Source organism: Erigeron canadensis, chromosome 1, assembly GCF_010389155.1.
Source record: "Erigeron canadensis isolate Cc75 chromosome 1, C_canadensis_v1, whole genome shotgun sequence".
NCBI lineage: Eukaryota > Viridiplantae > Streptophyta > Magnoliopsida > Asterales > Asteraceae > Erigeron > Erigeron canadensis.
Window position 1 is genome coordinate 60344883 of NC_057761.1, and position 14700 is coordinate 60359582.

At 32.9% G+C, this 14700-nt stretch overlaps 1 protein-coding gene across 1 annotated transcript; it reads left to right on the top strand.

Annotated features, from left to right (window-relative positions):
- The first annotated feature begins 10731 nt into the window (after window positions 1-10731).
- On the top strand, window positions 10732-14497 carry LOC122585052 (histone-lysine N-methyltransferase family member SUVH9). Its single transcript, XM_043757151.1, has 2 exons — window positions 10732-13091; window positions 14075-14497. Exon 1 carries the CDS (start codon window positions 11020-11022, stop codon window positions 13006-13008), a length of 1989 nt encoding a protein of 662 aa, XP_043613086.1. The 5' UTR covers window positions 10732-11019; the 3' UTR covers window positions 13009-13091; window positions 14075-14497.
- The last annotated feature ends 203 nt before the right edge of the window (window positions 14498-14700 follow it).

Consider the following 14700-nt stretch of genomic DNA (forward strand, 5'->3'; position numbering starts at 1 on the left):
TGATATGCATGACAGCTCATCCTCAGTGTACTTACGTACATACGTACGTATATGTACATAATACGTATGTACATAATTTTCTTATAATAATCACAATTAATTGTAATAATGAATTAATAATTATAATAGTTATCACTCTGCTATTCAATAGAAATAATTATAATAGCTCAGCTAGTATATATATATATATATATAAATATTCATTTGAAAACTAATCTTTTTGTGAAAACTAAAAAACTGACCAAAACACACTCTGATCTAAATTTAACACAATGAGTTTTTATAAAACACAATGTGTTTTTATTGTGTAACCTAAAATACGTTGTGTTAAGTTTTAAATCATGGTGTGTTTTAAATCGGAAAAATTGTTCAAACACAACGTGATATGAACTTAACACGATGTGTTTTTGAAAAACATATTAAAAACACATTGTGTTAAATTCAGATCACAATGTGTTTTGGTAGTTTTCTATTTTTCACAAAAATTTTAGTTTTCAAATGATCAAAACCCTATATATATATATATTTTTCTTATTTTGAGAACCATTTTTTTGTTATAACAACCATGAGAACTCTTAAATTATATATTTGTTCACATGTTTTTTATTTGTTCATTCACATGTGAAATGATATAAAAATATATATTTTAGAAGAAAATTTTTCAAGAAACCTTCAAATTAGCATTTTATGAACTTGTGAATGAATTTGGTCACAGTTTTTGTTCACATGTGACAAACGACTATATATAAGGTTTCAAAAAAAAATTCTTCTACAACATATGTTTTTACAACATTTCACACGTGAATAACAAAAAAAAACGTGTTTCAATATGAAATTTAAGAGTTCTCACGGTTATCAAAATAAGGGTCCCTATGTATGTGTATATAAGGTTGTCTGACATCTAAGCTTAGGTGTGGAATCCCTCACATACAAAATTTTTTAATATTTTTTGATTAATGAATAAATGTTTGTGGCCCCCATAAATTTTATGGATTAAAAAAAACAAAATATGTGAGTGTTCCACACCTAATAGGTATACCTAACAGTTTTATATTCTCAACCCCTATCTCTCTATATAACTAAGAGAATAATGTTTGATTAGTTGACAACTATAAAATAATGTCATGTAGGAATTAAATAATTTCCTACTTTTAAGCATGTTTTTTAAAATTTATTCTTTATCTTAATCATCATTCGTTCCTAATAAAATAATTTAAAATTAAAAAAATAAATAACAAATCGGTTAAACAAGATAACATGTCAGCTAACAAGTCATATTATATGTTAAAATCTTCTTTATGTTTGTATCATTGGTATATATTTGTATAAAGATCTTCCATATCTCTCGCTTGTGATTATTTATTTTTTTCTAAATTAACGAGATTTATCATTATTTTATATTTATATTACAATTACAATTAGAATTAAATAATCTCTAATTAAAACTTCTTTTGATTGCTCAAACACACTTTTTATTAATAATCTAATAATATAATTATGATGTTATATTTTGCTTGTTAGTTTTTCTTTATGTATTTATAGTATATTATTTTTCTTTTATAATATAATTACTATTGTTATTGTTATTATTAATATAACATCATTTTCATTCAAAAATTCATAGAATTTTATTATTATTATTATTATTATTATTATTATTATTATTATTATTATTATTATTATTATTATTATTATTACTCTCACATATAAGTTTTATAACTTAAATTAAGTTAATTAATCATGTTTTAATATATTTGACATATATCATATATTTTCAAAAATCATAATCTTATTATTTATATTAGTCTTAATCTGATCATTTTTATAATATCAAAATTTATGAATAATAATATAACTGTCAATACACTTTTTATTTACGCTTTCGATCAGGTTCGGATAATGTCCAAGTTTAATCTAATATATATATATATTAGGTTTTTTACCCGTGCGTTGCGTGATCCATTATAAATATTGGTTGACATGATCTAAATTAGAAGCGATGTCATTTCAATATTAAGATTATAGTTCTTGACATAAAACATGTTTATAAGTATTTATTTCATTTCTTACCTAAGCATTCAGTCTGTTTTACACTTTTGATGATATGTGTTTTCTTATCTAATAGGTTTCCGAAGATAAAAAAGATCTACAAATTTAATTGTAATTGTTGACTACAATTAAATTTCAAAAAAAAAATTAAGTTGTCGGTGATAAATCGACGTTTTATAAACTATAAAAAATATAATATAGCAAATATGTTTCACAACTTGTCACCAAATATTCAACATTGAAACCCTTAAACTCAAATTGCATAACCTATATACAGTATATGTTACATCTTCAAGCATGAACATGAGGTTGTCTATTTTCCTAGAACATAAAAAAAATCCAAAATAAATATCGTAGTATATAAGAACTAAAAATCAGCATAAAGTTAATTTGATTAATCAATCAACAATAAAAGTAAAATAAGAAAACATGAAAGAAACACCAGGGCGAACGTTCATAGGAGAAAAAATAACTTATACTAATGAGTAAAAAAATATAAATTTTCATACATAGATCTATAAACATGGAAAAAATATTAATACATTAGTAAAATTAATTAAAAATAATATAAATCCGTATGTTTGAATTGCGTATCTCAATTGTTGTATCCTGAAACATGATGATAGAGTTGTTTCTTTTCATGAAACATGAAAAAGTCAAAAATAATTATTATAGTTATAATATATAGTAAACATAAAAATAATCATTATAATATATCTATTACATTAATAAATCAATAATATATAGTAAAATAAAACACATGGAAAAGAAATAGGGCAACAATTGATTGAGGATAAAAAGCATATAAATTCATACTCTTTTAGTAAAAAAAGATATATTTCTTACTTAAATTTGTTAACAGGAAAAAGAAATCATAAACATGTAAATCATGAGAGCATGAGTAAAAAAGAATAAAACAAAAATTGTTTTTTGTTTAGAATTTTCTTCACCTTTATGCATAAACGTAAGATATTAAAATGACATATCTCTTGATTTTTTTCAACTTTTTTTTTTTTTTCAAATAAAGCCAGGCAATTGAATTTAAAGGATGGAAAGAACACTAACGTGTTAGATGAATTCTTGAATGGGAAGAAATTGAATAGAATTGCTAAAATGAGATTTGATATATATTATCAAGACAAAGTTTATATTATAAGATTTGGTATTATCTTTGCCTAAAAATATTGTATCTAGTAGCTCATTTGCAATTTTTCTAATAGTTTTTTTAATTAATAAAAATTCAAATTAATATCGAGATGCCACATAAGATTTATTCTATGTGTCAATATATTAACGTAGCTTTAATATTGAGGAGGGCTTTAGAAAGCTTGTTTTACTAATCTTTTAATAAATATATAGATATATATATATAATATCTAAACGACAATCATCCATATATAACATCAATTAACACATGCATACACAGATTTACTAGTTGCTTGCGTATGCATGTTGTTAGACTTGACTTTCATAGGCCCGCATAAACTGAGAAACAACATTAGGCCTCTCCTTATACCGCGTTTTCCCGGCGTCGGTCGCACGGCGGCTCCTCGCCGCTAGTAGCACCGCTACGTCTTGGGACGCGTCTTCGTCGTTTCTTCCAAATTTAGCCGCGTGGCGTAGGAGTGAAGTGGGGCCCGCTTTTGTAATAAAGTAACATTAAAAAAAATTAGAAAGTAGTCGTTGCTTTTTTGAATCATGTAGCCCGCTCCTCTTTTTTTTTTCTTTTTTTTTTCCTATTTAAACCACCACCACTTCTTCCTTCTTCACATTCATCCACCATTTCACATACTCACATCTCCATCATTCTCTCAATTTCAAATTCATCAAAAACCTTCTTTCTCACTTCATCCACCATGCCTAAAAGAACTAACAAAAACCAAAACAAAAACCAAAATCAAACCACTAACCAAAACCTTAATCAAAACCCACCCCAATAGCAATACCAAAACACTATCGATGAATTTGATGCGTTACTGGTGGGATCTCCCTCGTCTATGTCGTCGTCTAACATGATGGGGGCATCTAGTAGCTCGGGTGCTATGAACCAATCATATACGCAGTTGTTGCAATCGCCACTGCTGAACGAACAGTTTCAGCAGTTCATGTTAATGCAACAATTTAATCAATTTCAAGCTACGAACTCACAATTTCCTCAATTTCAGAGGCCAATAGGCGAGACTTCGTCTCAACCGGCACGTACTAGTGTCGCATCTGTCGAGGAAGAAATGGAAGAAGTTCCTGCACCGCCCAAACGGTTGACGAAAAAAGGGGTTGCTGTAGCGGATAAGGCGAAGTGGTCAACTCAGGAGGCGGTTTTGTTGTCGCAGGCGTGGACACATGCTTCTCAAGACTCGAAAGTGGGGGTAAGCCAAGACGAGACAATGTTTTGGGCCAAAGTGGTCGAGGGGTTCAACAGTAACCGCCCAGCAGGAGAGCGCCATAAAAGTCAACTACAAGGCAAATGGAGCAAGATCAAGAGAACCACCAAGCTGTATGGAGCAATTTTGAAGAGATTGCTAGATCAAGGCCGTCAAAGCGGGGCAGATGACAGACAAATTTATGCTGCTGCTCATGAAATCTATGAACGGAACCATGGGCCACCCCGATATCCATATGAAGAGTGTTACGATGTCCTGAAAGATTGTCCTGCATTTTGGCAAGACCATAGTGTTTCCAAAAGAACTGCAGCTGATTATGTTGATTTGGGAGAGGATGAGGGGCACGTTGGGGCTGGTCCCAGTGTGCAACCAGATGCGCATTTGAATCAGTTGTTTGGAGACGACCCAATTAGAAGACCACCGGGTCGTAATGTTAGCCGCAAAATGTCTAGCGGCTCGGATGCAACTTCCAACCCTGGAACCGGTTCGAGTGGGTCAGATTTGGCGTTGTCCAAGCTTGATCAAATGCTCTAGATGCAACAAGAGTCGATGTTTAAATTTGAGGAGGATAGGAAGAGGATAGAGGAGGAGTGTCAGGCGAGACAGGATGAACGCTTCCGGAAGCAGGTGAGGAAGGCGTTTGGGCTTCTGCAGCAGCCAATTCCGACCGGCATTGACGAAGACGAGTTGGAGCAGATCAGGAGTACCTGCAAAAACCTCATCGACAAGTACGACCCATATTTTAAGGATATCTAAATGTAGTTTGTCTTTTCCGATTAAGTGTGTTTTAATTATTAGCTTTAATATGTGTTTTTAGGATGTAATTTTAATTTCTATGTATTGTTTTGTGTTTAAGAATAAAAATGTGTTTGTTTTAAAAAATTGAATGTGTTTTTAATTATTTTTAGTAAAAGAAAATGAAATAATAAAATAATAAAATGAATAGTGGAAGAAGTGGTAGTATAAGGAGGGATGTTCTTGAGGTGTTCTAGGAGAGAGAAAATTGATGAATAGTGGAATAAGTGGGTAAGAAGTAGGGAAGAAGTAGTATGTATAAGGAGGGGCCTTACCGAGGACAGGATAACATGGTACTCTTATGAATCGGTTACATATCAGTGAGTATATATTTTTGGGAAATGATTAATCCTCCTAATGCATCTACTCTATACAATGTTAACCTAATTGTGAAAGACATATATTATGTACGTTTTTATCAATATCTACCTAACCTAAAGTCCAGATGATAAAACATAGTTCACATCATTTTGTAACTTTTAACCGTGCATGTTTCGAGAGCTAGTCTTGGGTTTTATCTCAGACGAGCGTGTAATTTAAGAGTATGAATAAAATAGATACACGGAATGCAGTTTAAAAAAAACGTCATAAGTTATAAATTACCACTAAAAAATACGATTACCACCGTCAATATGAATGGCGATAAAACAACATTATTACAGTAACAATAAAATATAATAAGTTTTTTAACAAGCGAGTTTTAAGTATATTAAATATTTACAACTTTATTTAATTAACTAAGAGGTTTAATTATTTATTGTATTTAAAATGTAAGATTATTATATATATTTAAAAAGACTTGTGTTATTTAAATAAAGTATCATGTTTAGATAAAAAGATGTTCCAATCTTGTTTTTTAGATAAGATACAATTGATCTAACTACTTATTAATCAATTAGATATTTTCATTTCTTTAAATTGAAACATGGTGTAGTGATTTTTAAATATTTTTATATTTACGATTTAATGAAACCTTTTATATAAATTTATTAAATATATTAACAAAATAAAAGCTAAAGATCTTATCAATATTTATAGTTAATGATAATTGGCCTAACCTTAATTAGTCGATCACAACTTTTAATTTCTTAACTTTTTGTTATTGAACATTTGGCTTAATCCTGTTAATAAAAAAAAGGGTGTGATGACAACCACAGATGATGATGGTAGAAATGACATCAAATTATGTATATAATTAATGTAAAAGTGTTTTATTTAAAGGGGATAGTAGAGGTTTTTTATAATATAAGGGAAAGTAAGTGTAATTTAATATCAAAGGTTGGTGGTGATTTAATTCATTAAGGGTAGTGGTAAATTCGGGTATCCCATTTTTCGTACCTTTCAACATGGGGCTACAATTTTTATATAATATGTAGTATTGATTAATTCTTATCTTTATCTTTATTTTTGCAACAGTATCCAATCCCTCGCGGGGTACGAGGAAGGTAAGATATAGACAGTTTTGTCTCTACTCAAATGTAAAGAGACTGCTTTCAAAAGAACTTTTAGTCAAATGAGGAAAGAAAAATAACGTGTAAAATGTAAATGACGACCATACCTGACGGTCGAGTACCATATCATTATAATAAAAATAGATTAAAGTAACAAAAACTTATTAGTGACAATCAGAGTAATATATATATACTAGATTATAACCCGCGTAAAACGTGGGAGAAATACATAAAAAAAAACCCTTTAACGGAAAAAAAATTGGCAAAATTACTGAAAATATATTATCAAAAATATAAAAATAACTTAAAAAATACAATAAAAGATAGGGTAAATTACATAAATCATACATGAAGTTTGTTCAAAACTACACTGATCATACCTATAATTAAAAATTACGTGAGACATACCTATCTTTGTCTAAAACCCACACTGACCATACCTAACCCTCAATAACCTATTACCCCCACCAGCTTTAGTTTATGAATATCCTTAAGGGCGAAGCCCCCTCTTCGAATCATAATTTTTGTTCAACCTACATATATGTAAGTACCAAAAAGAAAACGAAAATTAAAAAGTTGTCAAAGGTATATCGAATTGGATCTCTAGTGAAAGAGCGCGAAATTTTAAGATTACAGATACTTTTTGTTTCGCTTAACAATTTACGGTTTGAGAGATAAAACATTTTGAATGATTTGGATGAATTTACATATTTAATTGAAGAGAGAGAAAGTTACACAAAATATGTGGTCTAGATTTGTTCTCGTGTTCTTTTTTTTATGAGTTCCCAAAATAACCCTCCTATTATATAATATTTTATTATTAAAAAGTTCACTTTTTTTTCGTCCTCAATCCCATTATATAATATTCTATTGTTTAATTGAAAAGAGAGAAAGAATGTGTGGTCCAGAATGGTTCTTAAGTTCTTTTTTATTTGTGGGTTCTTAAATAGCCCTTCATATATATATATATATATATATATATATATAATTATTAAAACAGTAGTTAACCGAGTTTTCTAAAGCATTCTTCAAATTCAAATCTATGCTAAAAAATTGCCACATAGGATTTGTCCAATGTGTCATCTCCCTACCTTTTTAGCAATATTTTATCTTATATTTATAAAAAAAATTAAAAGAAACAAAAAAATATCTTCCATCAAAATTATCAAATCTTATTTATTAAATCTAATTAAATAAAAGCAATATATAAAATATTGAAAAAGTAAAAGGTAAATCTTATATATAAATCTGGCCTCTTATCGCCGTATGTAATATATGATAACTAAAAAAAAAAATCATTTCCAATTTTGATAATGAATTATAAAGGATCAAACCTGGATGCGTTGAATTTGTGTTCAGCCTCATTTGTTGTGTCATAGATATATAATTATGAAAATATTGGCGGATTTGCTTCAAGTGGAACTAATCCACCTAATTTATGACAATTTTGTCCGTGCAATCTATATACATAAGGACCTCGACCATTATAAGGAGGGTGGTTTTCGTGTCCACAAAATAACATATCAATGTTGAAGAACATTTTTCATATCTTTCGAGTTTATCAAGTTGCCACCGATCAAAGTTTTTACTTACATATTCTCACATAAAAATTTATACCCTTTTATGATAATTGTGAGAAATAAAGAAAGAAGAAAATAAGCATTAAGCTAATTAATTCTGTTTTGGAAAACTGCATGGGAAAGAAGGTCGGATTAACCCCGAAAAAAGTGATCCAGTATCTTTTTTTTATAACTTGCAACTTTTCGATCTCTCCATATAAAAATTAAGTAAACCTAATAATGTTTACAACTCATCTTCAAAGAAAATAAAAATAAATCAACAAAGACTTTATAACTAAAATCACTAATAAACTAGATATACAAAATAAGTTATCGAAATATATGTGATTATCTTCCGTGATAAAAATTTCTTTTGATCTTACCAAATGGTTATGTATAAAATGGTAACAAAAAAAGGGAAAAAAAGATAACAATAACATATTTATCTTAGCTTTTGTTTTTCAACCTTTTTAAACAATAATTATAACAATCCGCACATCGTGCGGGTACAATACCTAGTATATATATATATGGTTATTTTGAGAACTAATAAAAAAAAACGCGAGAACAAATTTATACTACGTATTTTGTGTAACTTTCTCTCTCTTCAATTAAATATGTAAATTCATCCAAATAATTCAAAATGTTTTATCTCACAAACCGTAAATCGTTAGACGAAACAAAAAGCATGGGTAGTCTTAAAATTTTGTCCTCTTTCATTAGAAATCCAATTCAATATACTTTTGACGACTTTTAATTTTCGTTTTTTTCTTGTGATACTTGTGTACCTACACATGTGTAGGATCATTGTTTTCACATGTAAATTAATAAATCAACATATGTACACAACAATGAAAGTTAAGGGTGGAGCTCCATCAATCCATGGCGGAGCCATGGTGGCCAAGGACGGACTTCGTCAGTCCATGGCAGAGCCATAGCAGCTAAGGGCGAAGCCTGTTAGGTAGATCAGCTCATCACTGGTCACCCCCAATGACCTATCATCTTCAGTGACCTATCACACTATGACCTATCACCCTCAATGACCTATCACCCCTACCAACTTTGGTTTATGAATATCCTTAAGGTCAAAGCCCGCTCCGAATCATAAATTTTGTTCAATCTACGCATGTGTAAGTTATGTGTAAGTACCAAAAAGAAAACGAAAATTAAAAGTCGTCAAAAGTATATCGAATTGGATTTCTAATGAAAGAGGACGAAATTTTAAGACTACCCATGTTTTTTGTTTCGTCTAACGATTTACGGTTTGTGAGATAAAACATTTTGAATGATTTGGGTGAATTTTATTATTTAATTGAAGAGAGAGAGAAAGAAAAAAAGAATGTGTAGTCCAAAATGGTTCTTGAGTTTCTTTTTTTTTATGAGTTCTCGAAATAACCCACCATATATATAGGAAAGGTTCAATTAATAACCATTTAAATTGGAAGAACCATGAGAACCACTATATTATAACTTGATGTTCATATATGATAGATATATGTGAATATATTCTTTCACATAGGTTAATTTGAGAACCATTCATATATGAACATAGGTAATATTAGTTATAACTTGACATGTTCAAATGTGCATGAATTTGTTCACATTGAATATTCATATATGAACACCAAGTTATAATTAAAGGGTTCTCATGGTTCTTACAATTCAAATACTTCTCATTTGAACCTTTGCCTATATATATATATATATATTAAATGTGTAAAAACTAATTTATACTATATCTATATCTATATTATATTATAAAGCATATTGGATATTCAACATTGAAATTAAATTTTCAATATTTATAATAAGTATCTCCCCAAAATTCTTCTGCTATCTATTTTATATTTACCTGAAATAACTATAACACCCTTACTCTTTCCATAAATATCAACTAATCATTTTTTTTCTCTGTCCTGCATAAATTATTTTATTCTTCTAATTCATTCAAAATCTTTTATCTTAAAAACTGTACATCGATAAATTATAAAAATTACATGGGTATTCTTATAATTTCATGCTCTTTCGTTAGAATGGTCATTCGATATACTTTTGGTGAATTTTTAAATCCGATGGCGGAACCCGTACCGCTAAGGAGGAGGCCGTCAGGTAGATCACCGCCACCGCCATCGCCACCGCCATTACATCTCCACCCCACCATCACCTCCTTCACCACCGTAACGCGCGGGTACCGTTCCCGTTATGAAAAAAATAGCCTTTTTATTGAAAGTTACATAGGAAAAATTATCTAAAATGTCTTTAATGATTAAATTACATTCTTAGTTCTTTATCTTTTAAAATATTTTCATTATCCATTTACAGTATTTAGTTTATATCAATTATTACATCACTCGACGCCACCACTACCACTAACAGGCGCTCTCATTACCACACTGTCGCCGTGATGACCATTCATAACTAGTAATAATAATGATAATAATAAAAATAAAAAATAAATGTGTAAAAAATACGAGTAAAAAAGAAAGGGAGACAAATGGAGAAGGAAGTAGAGTTTGTTGGGGTCGGGAGGAAAATGAAATTTTGGTATTCCGTTCCGATTGGATTTTGCGTAAATTGGATTGATATATAGTAATAAAAATAATAATAATAATATAATAATAATAATAATAATTCAGAACCGAATCATAATCACAATTACAAACAGCAGCAGCAGAAAGAAAGAAGAAGAAGCGGTTAACAAAACTTGGTTTGGTTAATTTTGTGTTTGGCAAAAGAATCGATCAAAAAATTCCAATTGAAATTGGCGAGTGTGGGTGAGGGGAAATGGAAATGGCGGCGGCGGCATCTACAAGTACATGCTTAATTGATCTGAATCTGTACCCGGAGCCACTCCCACCGCCGTCTACTTCTAATAACAATAATTTATTAATTCCCAAAATGGAACCAACTACTACTACTAGTGTCATCGATCCTCATCAAATCCCTCCACTACCTAGTCCCAAAACCGAACCATCTGCTGCTGATGATGATTCTAATAATAATCCAAACCCTAATTTGTTTCCACCGGTTCCCCTCCAAGTCCAAGTCCCACAGGAGGATGTTTATTCCGAATTCAACAGGATTTCCGACATGTTCCGTACCGCATTTGCGGATGCACAAGCTATTGTCCCCGTCCCCCCCAACAGTGATGGTCTCCTCGCGGTGGGCCCCCCCCGTAAGGTGCCTCCCCGTTCCTCGGAATTGGTGAGGGTCACCAACCTGGCAATGGACGACGAAAGGTACTTTCGTGATGTTGTGAGGAAAACCAGGATGATTCATGATTCCCTTAGGGTTTTAGTTGTCGCCGAAGACGATAAGCGCCGCTCCCCCGCCCCTGCCCTCTTTGAGCCCCGTCCGCCCCGTGCCAGGGGTGATCTCAAAGCTTCCTCCGTTATGAAACAACGGGGTCTTTGGTTGAACCGTGACAAGCGCATCGTCGGCGCCATCCCCGGTATCCATGTCGGCGATGTCTTCTTTTTCAGGATGGAGCTGTGTGTTGTTGGAATGCATGGTCAGGTCCAGGCCGGCATTGATTACCTCTCTTCTTCCCAGAGCTCCAACGGGGAGCCCATCGCCACCAGCGTCATCGTTTCCGGCGGTTACGAAGACGACGAGGATAACGGCGATGTCATCGTTTACACCGGCCACGGCGGCCAGGATAAGCACTCCAGGCAAGTCCTTCACCAGAAGCTCGAAGGCGGCAACCTCGGTATGGAACGAAGCATGCATTATGGGATCGAGGTACGCGTTATCCGCGGCTTCAAGTACGAAGGCAGCCCCAGTGGCAAAGTTTACGTTTATGACGGCCTCTACAAGATTGTCGAGTCCTGGTTTGATGTTGGCAAATCTGGCTTCGGGGTGTTCAAGTTTAAGCTTGTTAGAATGGAAAACCAACTTGAGATGGGCAGCGCCGTTTTTAAGTTTGCAGATACTCTTAGAACCAGGCCTTTAGATGCCAGGCCTGTTGGCTATGTCAGTTTTGATATCTCCCTCAAGAAAGAAAAAATCCCCGTCTTCCTGTTTAACGACATTGATAGCAATCACGAGCCCATGTATTATGACTATTTAGTCACCACTGTTTTCCCCCCTTTTGTGTATCACCTCGGGCCCAAGGCTGGTGGTTGTAATTGTGTCTCCGGATGTTCACAAGATTGTTTTTGTGCCAAGAAAAACGGGGGCGACTTTGCTTATGATTCAAATGGCCTTCTTGTGAGAGGAAAGCCCTTGATATTCGAATGCGGACCACACTGCCATTGTCCTCCCACCTGTCAAAATCGTGTCAGCCAAAGGGGTGTGCGAAACCGATTTGAAGTCTTTAGGTCGAGGGAAACCGGTTGGGGAGTTAGATCGTTGGACCTGATACAAGCTGGTTCTTTTATTTGTGAATATACCGGAGTTGTTCTCACGAGAGAACAAGCCCAGCTCTTTGCCATGAACGGAGACACTTTGGTCTACCCGAATCGGTTTGGGGAGAGATGGGCAGAATGGGGGGATTTGTCTCAAATATTTTCCGACTATGAACGCCCGTCATACCCATCTGTTCCTCCCTTGGACTTTGGTATGGATGTTTCTAGGATGAGGAATCTTGCTTGTTACATGAGCCACAGTTCATGCCCTAATGTTCTAGTGCAGCTGGTGCTTTATGATCATTCAAATTTGTCGTTTCCCCACCTTATGCTGTTTGCTATGGAGAATATTCCCCCCTTGCGGGAACTCAGTCTTGATTATGGAGCTGCGGATGAGTGGACGGGGAAGCTAGCGATTTGTAATTAAACCCATATTTGTTATCTTCTTTTCTTTTGATTTGCCGTTTGTGTATCTTCCATTGCAGATCTCGGGAAGCTTCACGTGCTGAGGTAAGTGCAGCTTGACATTATACTAATTATTAGACTGAGTAAGCCTGCCTTTTCGTCCATCATTGTTTGGTTGTTTTCCCTACTTTGTTGTGGTCTGAGTTCAGCCTGTTGTGTTTAAGTCAACTCTGGATCTCATTTGTTTCTTATCTAAGCACATTTTTTTGAATCTCGTAGAGGCATTTCTTTGATGTCCCAGCCCATTAATATTAGCTCATAAGTTGGTAGTTTATACAGCTTATACTTTTGTATTCCTTTTATTAAGTTTAATATTACTGGTGTGGCTATCTTCTGCCACGCAAGACGGATATTATGCGTGTGCAGTGTGCTATGTGAACCAGAAAATCTGCCTCCAAGTGGAACCTATTAACTTATGTCAAGATGATAGCCGAAAAAAAGTTAGTCTGCTGCATGGGAACAATGGCTTATTGGTTGCCGTTTCATCTTTATTTGCAGCTGCTTGTTTTCTTTTTTTACTTCTGTTATGCTTTCGTGTCCTTTGCTGTGCTTTTGGTTATATATGCTTAACCCTTCATTTTATAAAATATGAGCTGTGGCAGAACCTTTCATAACACCATCTTTCATTTGTACTATGTATATGGCTATATGCCCATTTTAGGAAGTCCGAGGTCTGTGGAAAGTGAATATGCATACATGTCTCTCCAGGAAGGTTTATGGTTTGTTAAGTTTTGACAGAGTATGAAAGGAAAATTTCAGTTATTGTTTCCCTATTAGTATAAATATGCTAAATGTGAAAGAATTCCTCTGTGTTTATTAGTTAATCATCTTTAGGCTTATATATTATGAGTACATATATAATATATTTCCCTGAAGTACCCTTTTTGGTTGCTTTGAGACTAATCTTATTTGATATCCTCACAATACAACAAATCAGTCTGATGTACAAGTATTTTTTAAACTTTAAAATGAATTCTATTGCTTCTTGTTGACACGTACTAGATGATTGATTGGCAACTCTTTTGCAGGTCAGAGTCTATCAAGTAAAGGATTAGAAGTACCGATCTGCCGTGGCTTCACTATCTTGCACTTCTTGGTTCTCAACCAGTGACCCTTTTTCTCTACAACTCTGACATGGAATGCTGCATTCAGGCTTTTTCGGACTTCGTTGATGATTTAGGTTGTCATCATGCTTTAAGCAAGTATTATTTACTGACGACAACTTCACGTAAGAGTAGAATGAAGTAAGTTTTGTTGTAGATTTTCATTTGCTAGGATTACCAGTCAAGCTCATTTATTTTAGGATTCCAGCATGTATATAATAAGCTCAAGTTTAGTACAATGTATGTCGTAAAGCAGCTGTATCGGGCATGTTCAAATGAGTTTTTTCTGGTCTAAATTCTATATTTTTGTTATTTTAATTTTTCTTCAACTTGAGGAGGTATTGCCTATAGGAATATTTGTCGTAAATTGAATGAATAAGCCACAAGTGATTGAAATGTAGTATAGATAGCATGGTTTTAATATAATATATCTTATGAGCAGAGTGTTGAACTTTTAGATGGTTTTTAGCAATTTCTTCCCAGTTGTCCGGATGTGGTAGATGATGATGTAAGAAAAGAAAGATAGGGATCTCAAGGGATTTGTATTGGTG

Bases quoted from the DNA above. Each gene is read 5' to 3' on its own strand.
- LOC122585052 (XM_043757151.1), top strand. From the start codon at position 11,020: ATGGAAATGGCGGCGGCGGCATCTACAAGTACATGCTTAATTGATCTG.